Raw genomic sequence first — 14,657 nt, forward strand, 5'->3', positions numbered from 1 at the left:
AAAGGAACTGTTTACATGGAGGAAAAGTCACACTTTCTTGCCATACCTGAGCATGAATAAGCTCTGACACAGGTATGTGTCTAAAGATTATGGGGCAGCTCAAGACCCATGATCCCTTAAACCTTTCAAGGGATTATTAGGAGAGTTAAATCAATCTTCCAATGAAAACTGAATAGAGCCTGCTGTCAAGTAGCCAAGCTCCTCTCAATGGCTGTGGCCAAATGAACTGCCATGGGAACCCACGGTGCCAGTCACGGGGACAAAGGCAGCATGGGACCTCGCACTGCACACGTCTGACCTGTGAGGCGGGTGCTGAGCATGGAGTGGTTTCGTATCGTGCCCCACAGCTTTCAGATGACTGGTCTGTAACTTTCAGAGTTTTGCCTCTTGGCAGTACCAACAGTGACCTAAGCTACTGGTTCACAGCATCCCTTGCAGATGCAAGAGAGTGAAAAGAGAAAATAAACAGAAGTATTAAAAATGGCTGTGAAAATTTAACTTTTATTATCTGTTCACTGTATACAAAACACCATTCTGCATAGTGATAACTCTGTTGTTGTACAGTTGACAGTGCACATCAACAAACAAGTGTTCAAGAGGTATACACTTAATGGAAAGGGCAGTGATAACCAGTGTACATTACACACTAAGATCCTGCGACACCAGCTGCATGTTTTAGGATGGAAAAGTACCTCATAACCACTCAATATGTGAGTAATATAAATGGGATAACAAGCATTTACCAACAAACCAAATTAAGAATGAGGATGAAGAGAGAAAGAACTAATGTATCTGAATCACAACTTTCAGAGTGATTAAGAAATTTAACAGAGGTGGCTGAGAAGGATCTGTATTTTTTCAAACACTTCCATTTTTAAAACTGTTAAAATTTAATGATAAATAGCAGAATCTCACAAATCTTTAGGGGCAAAATGCTCCACATTTATTTACATATGAAATGTGTTTAATACAGTTGTAATGGACATAGTGTATAGTAACATCTGACAGCAGCAAGACTTTTAAGGAACCAAACAATTACTACTGTGTATCATGCAGCTATCTATATATTTACACATTTTTTTTAAAAAAAAGGTACAAATTTTTTTTTTTAGGGATACATACAAGGTATAAAATGCAAAAAAAACCCCAAAAATATAACTCTCACAGAGAACTATATATGAAAGGGACAGTATGGTACCTTTTTGTACTTTGTGAAAGCGTTAAGTAGTGATATAAGATACACGTTTGAAATGGCTGAACTAGCTTCATATGGTCTGTGCTAAAGCTGAAAGCCCCAATTATCCTTATGTAGGCTGGTGTGTTAACTTCTTGACAGTTGTGGTTGTATGTGAGACTGAGCACCAGAACATTTGGCATGAGCATACAGAGCTGGGAAATACCAACCCCTGTATCAAGGGTTAACCATTTTCTTTCAATAATTTTTCTTTCAAAAAACCAGAAATAAAGGAAAATACATAATACTGTGTACTTGATTCTATATAATGTTTAATAAATTACATGACAAAACCCATCATCATTATAAACCTATTCCTCTAATTACATCTTATTTGTTAAATCCAAAGCAGCCCAGCCCTTTTGTAACAATTTGAGCTTTGATCACAAGCACCTGATGACCTAAAAAATCAATCACTTCATGATACATAGAATTGTGCAATTATACTTTTCAAAAGTACGTTATCATTCTAGGGGGTCTGCACCTGTTCTGGTGTTGCCACCTAAAACCAGCACTGCATTTTCCATATGCACTGGCACTTTTTCTTCTTTTTTTTTTTTAATACACATTTTTAAAGAGAAAGTTTAAAAGCTTCCTTAGACATTTAGAAGCACGAGTTCTTAGAATTTAAAATCTCCCCTTAGCTTGCTTCCCCTCCCCACTCCCCTCCAAGCACTGCTTTCTGATGTACTTCCATTAGCTAAACCTTCTTTCAGAAGCATTCAAATAAACAGTTTAAGAGAACCTAAGGAACTGCCCCAGCATTCAGAACTCTGTTTAAAAGAAACTTACTAGAAAAAAACCCAGAAACAAAACAGAATAACCCAAATTTTCCACTAGATACCTATAGAAACACATAACAAAGAGTATAAAAGTTATTACCTTAAATATACACAAACTCTTTTCAACTCAAATACTGCTTCAATGGTTTTGAGGGTATAGACAATGAGGTGAAGGGGACACTTTTATGCAGAATATATTGCAACAGCCTGAACAGTACTGTTAACACTATTATACCTTGAACTTTTGTAGCAAAAATGTCATTAGTATTCCAATGTGGAGAGAGATTTCTGTGTCCCAAGTAATCTGATCACTTTTCAGCTGAACTCATTCTTTTTGACTTAATGAAGGCCATGCCATGTGTTCTCATGTGAGTGTTTAAGGCCGCTTCAGTTTCAAAAGTCTTTGCACACACTTTGCATCTTCTGTCTGATGCTGTACTGTCAGATGATTCATCCTCATGGTTGGGTTTATTTTCTTGCTGATTATCCTCCCCAGACCCATTTTGTTTTGACACTGGTTGAGGCTCCTTCAGCTTATGTACAATGAAGAGATGTCTGGAGAGGGACACATGAGATGTGTAGCAGAGTCCACATTCCCTGCATTGGTATGAAGAGCCATCGGATTTATGCTGAGGAATATGTTCATGAAACTGGAGAAGATTTTCTGTTGTAAAGCCACAAACAGCACACTTGTGAACTTTAAAAACATTTATCTTTAGCTTCTTCAGTGGCTGAGTGATTGCACCTCGTGGAGGCCTGAACTCCAGTACAGGTTCTTCCAATTTACGCTTTGGACTGGGAACCTAAAAAAAGCCATAAATGGTATACCATGTAAGCATAAATATCCAATTCTTTTCATGACTATTTGTGACTTGCAAACTTTAAAAACCTTCCCTTGGCAGATTCTAGTACAACTCTGATAAATACAATATTTGAAATACTACTAGCAAATATATGTTGTACATACTGGGAAAAAAAGGGGATTTTTTTTTTTTACTATGAGTTGCACGTAAAATTTGTTTTGTCAGTTCTGATAGAGCTACAGTATCTAATACACTGTATAAACTTGAATAAATATATGCCACTGTAACTGCATCCAAGTACACACACAATGAAACTTCAACTGTGTACAGAATGTAGCGTATCAGTCTAGGAACTTTTCAGCACTACCTGTTGGAACTCCGCTTTAATTACTTATTTCATCTTTGAAATTTGACTTGACAGATTATTTCCTGATTGTTAGTAACCAAACTAACATATTGCCAAAGGATGGCTTAACATGCACAGTTTTTTAAACTAATGAAACTAATAACTTTTTATATTCTCCTTGTTATTCTTCTGACATGAATATTCCTCAAGAATCTTCTGCATCCTGTGTAGCTCTGATATGCTCCATGATGTTTATGAAAACAATGTGTACAGCTGCTGTATTTTCATCACTTAAAGAATGCAGTATGTTGGGCTGAAAGAGAGTCATGTAAAGGACAACAGTACATTTTAAAAGACAGATATGTTTGTGTCTCTGCTGTCAGCTTTGGACGTGCCATCACAGGTGATATTCTTTATCATATAGAGTCCAAAACTCTTAAAAAATGTTCTTAATTTCTGCATGTAACAAGTCTTTGGATAGCGCTGTCATTTTTGCTTTCCTCCTAACACTCAGCAGCAGCAGCAGAATAGAATATTGAACCAAGGTAGCTTGTGTGCATACCTTTTAGAAAAGAGTATTTAAGCTGGAAGGGACTTAAATGGCCATCTAGCCCAACTGCCTGGCCCCTCCAGGGCTGACCAAAAGTTAAAGCACATTGTCAAGGGAATTGTCCAAATGCCTCTTAAACGCTGACAGGCATGGGGCATGGACCACCTCTCCAGGAAGCCTGTCCCAGGGTTTGAGCACCCTCTTGGTAAAGAAATGCTTCCTCACATCCAGTCTGAACCTCCCCATGTGCAGCTTTGAGCCATTCCCAGGCACCCTGTCCCTGGATCCCAGGGAGAAGAGCTCAGCACCTCCCTCTCCACATCCCCTCCTTGGGAAGCTGCAGAGAGCAACGAGGTTGCCCCTCAGCCTCCCTCTCTCCGAACTAGACAAGCCCAGAGTCCTCAGCTGCTCCTCGCAAGAAATGCCTTCCAGTCCTTCACCAGCTTTGCCCTTCTCTGGGGGCATCAGAGTACCTGAACATCCTTCCTGAAATTGTGGGGCCCAGAACTGCGCACAGTGCTCAAGGTGAGGCCACACCAATGCCCAGTACAGCAGGAGACCCTGCTGTATTTCAGTCATCAGACTGAAAGCAGTTTCACTGGAAAATTTGTATCAAATAGGGTCAAGGCTGGGTATTTGGAAGAAGGTCACATTGCTTCTACGTACCTGCAGCTTTTCTACAGATATGAGAGGACTTGGTTGCAGAGAATTACAGAGCCATTTAGGTTGGAAAAGACCTTTAAGAGCATTGAGTCCAACTGCTAACCCAGCACTGCCAAGCCCATCACTAACCCATGGCCCTGAGCACCGCACCCCCAGGGCTGGTGACTCCATCCGCTCCCTGCGCAGCCTGTGCCAGTGAAGCAGCCCTTTCAGTGAAGACACTTTTCCTAATACTCAACCTAAACCTCCTCTGGCACAACTTGAGACTGTTCCCTCTCATCCTGTCACTTGTTGCCTGGGGGAAGAGACTGACCCCGCCTGGCTACAGCTTCCTTTCACGTAGCTGTAGAGAGCGATAAGATCCCCCCTAAGTCTCCTCATTTCTCCAGACTAAACAATCTGAGTTCCCTCAGCTGCTCCTCGTAAGACGTTTTAAAAGATGCTCTTAAAACAAACCACTAAGGGGTAAGTTATATTCTCCATCAAACCATCACTCTCAATCATCTTTGCAAAAACGTGTTCTAGTTCAAGCACGACAGATTGTGTTACAAGAACCTTCCAAGACATTTTTTGGGCTCTACCTGACAGAAGATCAGACATTTATGGGATCAAAATACCTGCATCTATTTAAAGATCCTGAAAATACAGCCACAAAAAATTCAGTCAGTGACTGAATAAAGCTTCTAAGTGATTACCTTTATGTCTTCTTTTACTTCTCTTTCTTCAATATTGGTTGATTCAGTCATTTCTTTCACATCAGGGTCTTTAATTCCATGCATCAACTGAATATGTTTTTCCAACATCAACCGCTTGGTAAAAGTACGTCTTGAATCTGGGCAGTGCCTATATAAACACAAAGCAGACATGCTCAGATTCAACTGTGATGCTTAACAAAAGTCATAGTATTCTGAAGAATACAAATAGGTCTAGTAAATAAATCCAGGCTAGAGTACAATCTATTGAAGATAGTGACAATGTTTTTCCAATCAATTGCACAGGTAAGTATTATAAGAAAGTGAGCAAAATTACAAAATAAAACTGGAAATGATTGAGCAATCTATATTCAGAGCAAATGAGAAATTCTCTGAAGATAATATCCAAAATGGTATAAAGTGTGAGTCAGAATAGAACCTGGCAGCATCCAAGTTTGTTTCTTGGACCTCTATTAGTGTCACCAAACTGTACATTCTATTAGATGTTTCCCAGATTTCAAAGGAAAAGCAAACACCTTCCACGTAGTATCAATGCTAGCTCCAAATGGCAATTCTGCATTCAAACCCAAGTACTTTATCTCCTTGGAACTAGTAATTCCTTCTCAGCTCCCTTTCCAACCTCAAACTAACCAGCAGAACAAGCTTGTCTTTAACAACCTGTGCTTTGTTCTCCCACACAGAACCAGCTGCATCGCTCCTAAACCTCTTATGTGCTTTTGGGAAGTGTATTTCTCCTGAGCTCCAATGTTGTAACATACTGTACAGGTGTCTGGAGGAGGGACGGCCAAGTAAGAACTGCAGGGGAGAAGTCTCTCGCCTAAGGTTTTAACTTTTCAAATGCTGTTTCATTTAACTTTATTTAAAAAAACCAAACCAGAACAAACCCAAACCAAACAGCAAAGAGGCAGTACTGTAGGCATTCTGAAAAAAAACCCCAGAACCACAATAAGCTTTCTGCTCAAAGGGTATGCAAAAACCAGACACTTGCTACTTGTCATATACCAAGAGAAATGGTGTCTAGGCTAGCGAGCTCATGTGCACTGAAGCAGAAATTAAGGGTGCATTAGAAACAACCTGGTGCATGGGTTCTGCCAGGCAGCCAGGGGATATAAAGCACTTTGTTGGAATGCTACGCTATGCATGGCACTCTCAAGTTTCCACACCCCTGAGCCTGTGGGCCTTGTGCTTCCCATAACAAAGCAGAGATCACACTACAGCAGAGAAGGGACACAGAGAATGGCTGCAGCTTGCACCTTCCTTTTCAGAACTTCAAACTCAGTTCCCCAGCATGCAAATACACACAAAACTATAAATGAAGAGATATAACTGAAGGTTTGTATCATATATCTTGTCTGACTGACATGGATTTTTCTATTAAATTATGTATCATCTCTCCAGCCACTTAAACATCACTAAGGATTTTTAGACATTACATATCATTTTACATCCAAGAAAAATACAACAATTATTGGCTTTTGTAGATTAGAAGAGTGCGTTGTACATTTGAGAGACTATTGAAACACCAGGTTCACCACTGTAGAAATATCAGCCATGCAAATTCTCAGCTCAGTGAAGTTTCAGATTTGCTTGCCAAAGCCCCTGAAAGACAGCAGACTTCATGTGCGTGCATTCTCAGTAGCCTGTTATGTTTTATGCATGCAGGACAGCCTGAATAGCTTGGCCTGTATATACATCTAAATACCTGATTCATTTGAATGAATGGGATGCTGGCTTTTATACAGTCAAGAAAATAAATTTAATGTTTTTTGTTGGCTTATACTCTATTTCTCAATAAATAAAAGTAGAACTTACGAGCATGTATAAACCTTCCTAATGCCTTTGTGCTTGATACGATTGTGACGACATAAACTATGGGATGAGCTGAAAGATTTGTCACATTGCCGACACGGATGTTTCTTCATTTGCTTTAAAAAAAGAAGAAAAATACATTAATTAAAAAAAGCTCAGTAGAAGTAGTGCATGTGTCGAACCTTTTGATAACAGGAAAGGAAACACCACTTACCAGTGTTTGGTACTGTACCTTCAAGTACACACCACTCCTACAGCAACACTGCAGAAGTCAGAGGACCTGGACTTCTTTCAAGGCAGTGCGGCCAGCGTGAGTTACACACACACATCTATCACCAGTTGTAAACTGGTGTCACAGACTATGTATGAGGAGAGTTTCTTTCACTAAAGACGCAAGGAAGATCAGTGGATTATTTCTGGATCAGTAAAGGGAGCATGGTGAGAGATTTGCTTTCACTATAAAGTAACCTTTCCCTTCCCACCACCAAACTAAGCCTGCAGCTGCTGACTGAAAGTGCTAATCAGGCATGTACAGGGATGGGTGAAGAGCATGTAATAATGATCAAAGCAAAACATTATGGACACATTAAGAGGGCTCACGAAAGTAATGAAGAAATGGTCCAATGCCAACTTGAGGGATGTCTGTTTGGGGAATTCTGTGGGTTTTACATTAGTTTGTTAAGTGGAAGAAGAAAGAAAAGGAAGGAAGCTGAAAAGGATGGTGTGGTCTCCACCTATGTCATTCCAGCTGAACATGGCCACAGGAGCTATAGAATATGACAAAATAACATCTCTGAAACTGCAGATTATACAGGCCCCAAGAATGAATTACATGGTCCTGTCCCTTGAATTCCATCAGTCACGGAACTCAGTTCAAAGAGCAACTGGAGTAGCTCTAGAAAGGAAATGGAAATATTTCCAATCAGATTTTCTGCTTCCTTTCACAGGTAACAAGATTGTTCATTGCTGTAGGTTTTGCTGTTTTGGCAGCAACAAGGAAATCGAAACAACATCTTGGAGATTAAATCCAAACACTGATCAAACAAATCTAACTGAAGACTTCTCCAGATTATTTTTCAGTTTACTTTTCAACAATCCAGTCAGGGCCAGGATCCCACACTTATCATTCAGTATGATTCCTGCCAGATTCAAGGTGCCCTGGGTCTGAAGAAGAAATGGACTTTATTGGAACCTTCCAAAAGGAATTCAGATTGTGTGGACCCAGATTTCAAGTGTTCCAGTCTGAGGGATGGCTCATGCCTGCTAGTCAGGCGAAAGTGAAGCAACAGACAGTCTCATACCGTCAGTCAAGTATCTAGAAGAAAAATCATGTTCCTTGGATTGACTTTTCCTGGTCTAGCACTGATCATAGTTTACCTTCACAGTGTCAATACCGTTCTCTTTGCTGCATTTATTGGGAAACTGAAAAAAACTAATGAAAATTTTATTCTACTATTCCAACCGAGGCCACTGAGTAAAAGACCTGGAATCAATGGTTGAACCTGGACCCTTCCTGACTACTCTGGAGAATCCACCCAAGATCTGTCCCTATTTTCCAAAGCACTCAATAGCAAAAGTTTTCTTCACAGAGTAATGGGGAGAGTTTAGCTCTTTTATTCTTTGCTTCTGTGGAAGTCACAAACTCCTAAACAATGCAGATACACAATAATCCACATGGACATTTTAGTATGACATGAGTAATTCTCTGGTGCCCAATATTAATTAGTAACAACAATAACAATACTAATACTAAAAAAGAATTCTCAATTCTAAATACTAACAGGCTCAAGCCATTCAGAAATGCTTAAGGAACTGGAAAACATCCATCTTATATTTGTGCTCTGAGTGCCAAACTTTATGCTGATGTTCATATTCTCCCTAACGGCTACCTTGCTAAGGAACAGCCACAGACAAGGCAGTGGAGGTCTGCAGACGTGATGTCATTATTGAAAATTATCATTTATTGCAAAGTTTGGAGTGAATGGTAGAAAGCTTGTACACAGGAAAAAGTGATGTCTGGAACAGCTAATGGAGTAAGAGCTGTTACAGTGAGATGAGAGACCTTTTGCTATCAAGACCAAAATCACATGGAGCGTGGGGGAAGGAAAGACAAGCAGTTCTGAAAGGTTGTTCATGCAAATGTGAAGCAGCCCATTAGGAAACATGATCTGGTGATTTTATTGGGGCTAGTCAACATAATGCTGTTAGAGGCACAGTGCTGCTCAACCTAGACTTCCTTTTCTACATTTAAAGGCCAATTAAAATAAAAGAAAATCAACATATTTTGCTCTTAAATTGTGAAAGGTGAAAACCTGACAGTGTGCACACACAGTGCATATACTCATTAATGCTAATGCATTAATCAATACATTTTGCAGTATGGTTTTCTTATATGCTTATGGATGCAATGTTCCGGGAAGGATTTGTAAAATGAAATGTGAAGTCATACTGGTGCTTCTATCAAGAAACAGCCCTGCACCATGCTGTACAAACATACAAGCTCAACCAAGGCAGCCCATGTATCTTTGCCGAGGCCACTGCACAGCGTAGCTGTACCAAGCATGTAGTCAGAAAAGCCGCAGGACTGTGCTCAGTAGGACCCAGTCCCTGTCAGAGCACCAGCTGCACTACCTGGGGTAACCATTGATGACAACACACTCACTGTAAAATTCACTGGGAAGATTCTGGATAGAGACCCAAATAGCATTTTGGATGCATTAGCTTCTGCAATGGCAGCCAAATCCCAAAGAACTAAAAAATTAGTTCTGTAATTAGGTGCAGCATGACCTGTTGTACAGCATCTTGTCTCTACGGGAGTGAAGAGGATGTTCAATTAGATGCCCAGCAAGTCAGAATTGGTAAAGCAACTCCTGCTTAGAAAACATCTGTCCTTTCACAGAAACGCACTTACACGCAAGTTCTAGGAAGCTCAGCATATGTCTGCCTGGCTTGGTGCACACATACACAATCCAGTTTCAAGCCAGGAGTCATACAGACTTGTTAGAACCACCCTTTGTCTGGGCTAATAACTTTAAAAAACAAAACAAAACTAAACCTAAAATACCCAGCCCAGCACTTTTAAGATCAGGCAGAGTCACACCAAGGTGGCTACTAGTTTTCCTACCCTACCGCTGGCTCACCTTCAACCAGCTCAGGAAGAAACAGAAAATGTGAATCTGTCTGTCTGTGCTGACATTTCCCAATAAGGTCTGGAAACTCATGTCCAAAGAGGATGCACACTGCAGTACCTCTCCTGTGAATACCTCTGAGTAATCCAGCCTAAGATCAGCTGAGAAGGGTTACAGGCTCCAAACATTTACTCTGATCCTGCAAAAGCAGCAATGAGAAGTTTGAAACTAAATATCTTCAAATACCTTACATGACAAAGGACTTTGTGAACAGCTCAATAAATGCTTAATTGAAGTTTTTAATAAATATTTGGCATAGATAATTTTAGAGCATTTAACTCACACCTATAATTCTTAAGAAAAACAGACTATACATTAATTCCATTATTTATTAGACCTATATCACATACTTGGTTATCTTATGCTCATTTCTAGTCTCTACAATAAAACATATCCATAAAAGTTTAGGTTTTGAATATAGTCCATTTGCAAGTTAACAGGTACTGAAAATTTCAAGATGTCTGGAAGGAACATAGCAACTAGTCTTTATCACCCATTTCTGAAAGACATGGAATTGTATTTCTATCCATTTTAATATATATCATGCCTCTGGTGTGATTTGAGGAACTGCTTGAATAGGGATAAGAAATAGCATGTAAATCTAAGCAGAGGAACAGACCTTTAGGCCAGTACTTCAGTGCAAAAATTATCAAATATTTCGCAGTAAGTGCTGCTCTTGAAGTAACATTGCACATTCTTACTAAACATCAGAAAGATGTATATTTAAAGCTAATACTTAGAAAGCATTATCGATGTGTTACTAACCTTATTTTACATGTCTTCTGCCATTTTGCTGCAGATGTGATCAGACTGGATATCATTGTCTAGTCCACTTTGAAGTGACAGCTTCATAGGGAGGTTGTGTTGTTTTGTTTTTAAGGGTTGCATCAATGCAAAATGCGTCTGGCCTTAAAACTTACTTCTTTTTGCTGGTAAAAGCACTGATGAGTCAATATTTGGACTAACACGCAAAAGAGAGTGGGCCAACAATTTACATGCTGCTAGAGAGACTGATTTTGACAAAAAATTAGACTATGATTGTATGAGTGTTGCAGGATCAGAAAGAAGTATTCAGTGCATCTGCATGCCACAGGGACTGTAAGACAATTTACCATGTTTCTTTATAGACACTACCTAGCAGAGGTGTCAGGAATATACCTGCTAGGCTTGAAACTATAGCAATTAACAGCTCCTCAGTGACTTCAATGGACAGAAATGCAAAAGTGGTCTTTTAAAGCAAGTGGAGTAATCAAGTGGAGATCACATGATCTCAGCTGTTTGTCTGCTTTTCATGCCCTCATGCTGTGGAAGGAGAACCAGGTAAAAGAAAATGTAGTTTTGTGAACCATAGCCCTTTGGTTTTGTGTGTTTTGTTCCAAGGAGGCCTGGCCATGCAGCTAAGGAATGTGGAAATAAGTGTCCTGTCAGTCAGGCTTGGGTGCTATTTGCTTGAAGTTGTCACAAGAAAACTACAAATGACACTCAGTAGCCTGGCATTTTGAGCTTTTCCATAAAATATTTATAAACAGAATAAAATAATTTGCACAACAGCTTTAGAGATAAGCACTGTAATTTGAAGGGACAGAGAAACCTCTGGAAATGTGCTATCATTTATTAAAGCATATTAGCATCCTGAAAACTACAGCTTTTCACTCAGGATGATTCTTCTCCACTTAGACAAAATAGGTCAATTACCGCTTCCAGTTCTGCTCTTTTTCTGCAGCACAGCACAGAACATGAGTTTAGTTCCCTGCTTCCCAGCCGAGGAAAGAGTCAGACCGTTTTCACTAGCGCACAGTGCAGGACAGGACTGGATAGCAGAAGGCTGCTGTGTGTCAGCATCAGGCTGGAGCTTGCTCCTGTCTGTCTCAAACACAGCTAAGACGAGTCCAACCGAGGACCAGTTTCACTATCGCTTACCTGCCAGTCTTTTTAATTTCATGTAACTGGAAAAGCTACTGGATGCAGGGAGTACATCAAACTGCCCTTCTGCTGACTTGACAATACAGCATTCCTGTATTTCACTTCCAATCCATTTTAAGTAAGCTATCCCAAATCCAGCTGCTTTAAATACAAAGTACAACTTGTTCAATTCAGTCAACTTGTTGGCTGAACCTACAAGTCTAAGATTAGAGTAATGGCTTGACCCTAGAGTGTGTCTGCCTTTAAAATGAAATGCCATTTGGCAGTCATTGGACCAATAAAACATAGTCCCTGAGTCTAACAGTTAATGAACTTTCAGGAGAGAGAGGAAACTGAGAAGGCACAAAGTTAAAAAAAGAACCTGGATCATACTAGATGACTTGGATGAAACACTGGAACGTCTTTCACTCTTTCCATCTTGAAGAAATTTTTGTACTGGATAAACAAGCCTACAACTAAGTAAGACTGTGGGGATTTTCTCAGTAGAAATATGCAGCAAACGACAAAAACTAAGCAGCCAAAGAGAGAAGAGAAAATAGATACAAGAACAGTGAAGAATAGCAATGGAACTTAAAGGAACTATTTGCAAAAACACAACTGAATTTGGAAAAAAAGAATATTTCAGGTTTAATTCACTTACCTTTCCATGTTCTTTCCTCATGTGGGAGATGTAAACATCTCTCTGAGTGAAGAGTCTATCACACTCCCAACATGTCCAGCCAGGGTTAGCGATTTTTTTAGGCTCTGCTTTCTTTATGGGAGAAGGAGATTTCTTCTCCAACTTTTCTGTTCCGTTGACAGATTTTGTGTCCTCTTTGTTGTGACTGGCTGAGTTCTGATTTGTGGGTTTAGTACTGAGAGGCAGGTTTATCCCCAGGTTTGGTGGCCCCTCAACACTTTTCAAAGTTCCATGCATAGACTACAATAGAAGAGAAAAAAAAAGTACAAAACTAATATAGACGTATACAGTTGTATTGAAAAAATGCAAAGACCCTCTGAACCAAAAGTCTTCACTTACTTCTTTGTCATACTATTATTAGATCACATTCCTAACGTAAAGAAACATAATTATGTAAAGGCAAGGCCTAGCATAAAGAGAAACTAGCCAACAACACTAACAGACATGATCTGTAGCTAAAGAGAAGTTTTCTTCAGTGGCTAGATGTCTTCCCCAAAAAAACCCACACAAGCCCACAAACTTATTAGGTCACGTTTAAATTGCTGTTTAATAGGGAAGAAAAAAGGGCTTAAGAAGTACTTTATGTTAAGTTTTATTTCTCACTTCACTTCCCTAACATACTAGTTCAGCATCCTAATTTCCAACTATATGACTAGAAATTTCTAAGAAGGAAAGTTTTTTACTGAGAAATTTTGACTCGGCACATTGGTAAATAAGAACAGTCAACTCTCGAAAGATCAGGCAACTATGATATATTAATATTTTATGTTGAGGCTGAGTTAAGCCCTGTCTTACTTCATGCTCAGGCTGTAAGCACCCTAACTTAGGGCTACACTACTAACAGTCTTTAGAACTGATGGTGTGCAGGGCTGACAGGGTCGCCAAGACCAGGGGACAGCTCAGAAGTGTCAAGCTGTTCTCAATCACCCTGCAGCTCTTGGGTAGTGATCCTTCCTCACTGACTTATTTCTAGACTTTAAGTAAACAATCAGTACGAAGGGAAGAACTTCACCTCCTCCTTGGAACCCAGCTGGTATGATACTCGAGCCTTCCAAAATGAATGCCTCGTTCAGGAAGACCTGGGCTTCAGCTGTGTGAGTTCCATGTATGAACAAGGACACAACAGGAACGAGTCAGCAGGGTTCTGGGCCACCAAAGATGACTGCAGCCCAGACTTAACATACTGTTGAACATGGATCCACTATCAAGGTCTCTGTCACATCTGAAAGATTTGCCCTTTACAATGACAGTGTTCTAATCATCTCATCTACTGACCTTTATTACAGCCGTCCTGAATGATACCTCTAGCCATCCCAAACATAATTATTTTTCCTACAGGTAACCTCAGAAACAAAAACCCATTCAATATATTCTTGAATCTGAGAATGTAAGAATACAAATCTGATACTCCGGTGTAATACTTCAGTGCCAAGTTCCTTTGTAAGTCTTGCGGCTCCTCTGGGACTACCCACTGGCTGTACAGCCAGTATCAACCTGATCTGTAGAATCTGTTCTTCTATTTAACAGTTGTTAAACAATGTTATTAAAAAGCAAAGCCCACAGGACCAACTGACTGGCTCTAAGAACAAGCTGGTCGTGTACTGAAGGAGGAGGCTGCCTTTAGTATCCCATTGCACCAGGGCATGAAGACAGAAGCACAGGGTAGGGGGCAAGGAGGTTCCTGTACTTTCCAGCAGCTGAGGACTGACCTGGAGATTCCATCCCACCTTAGCTTGTCAGCATGTAAAATATTAGTATCCAACTTTCTAAATGTCTTTTAAATGCATTACTTGATATTTAACTTCTTACTTGAAAATGAACAAAAATCATGAAAGCATAACATCAAGTCAGAGTGATCACAGCATGTATCACCAGCAGAACCAGGAGTGTTACACCTCTAGTCCAGACCTTCACCACCTATTCTCACAGGCTGTTAGCAATTTTTTTGTAGTGAGCCCTCACAGGAA

At 39.9% G+C, this 14,657-nt stretch overlaps 1 protein-coding gene across 9 annotated transcripts in view; it reads right to left on the reverse strand.

Moving 5' to 3' along the window:
* Nucleotides 1-481: 481 nt before the first annotated feature.
* The window catches only part of ZNF532 (zinc finger protein 532), a 74,465-nt gene continuing 60,289 nt past the window's right edge, over nucleotides 482-14,657 (reverse strand). For all 9 annotated transcript variants that reach the window (XM_055699726.1, XM_055699729.1, XM_055699730.1 and 6 more), the window contains 4 exons: nucleotides 12,652-12,930; nucleotides 6,904-7,016; nucleotides 5,074-5,221; nucleotides 482-2,819 (listed from right to left, as the gene is read on the reverse strand). In XM_055699726.1, coding sequence (XP_055555701.1) covers nucleotides 2,325-2,819; nucleotides 5,074-5,221; nucleotides 6,904-7,016; nucleotides 12,652-12,930 — 1,035 coding nt within the window. In that variant the 3' untranslated portion in view covers nucleotides 482-2,324. The remainder of the gene's footprint in view (nucleotides 2,820-5,073; nucleotides 5,222-6,903; nucleotides 7,017-12,651; nucleotides 12,931-14,657) is intronic.

This window comes from Falco cherrug, chromosome Z (assembly GCF_023634085.1).
Source record: "Falco cherrug isolate bFalChe1 chromosome Z, bFalChe1.pri, whole genome shotgun sequence".
NCBI classification, from domain to species: domain Eukaryota; kingdom Metazoa; phylum Chordata; class Aves; order Falconiformes; family Falconidae; genus Falco; species Falco cherrug.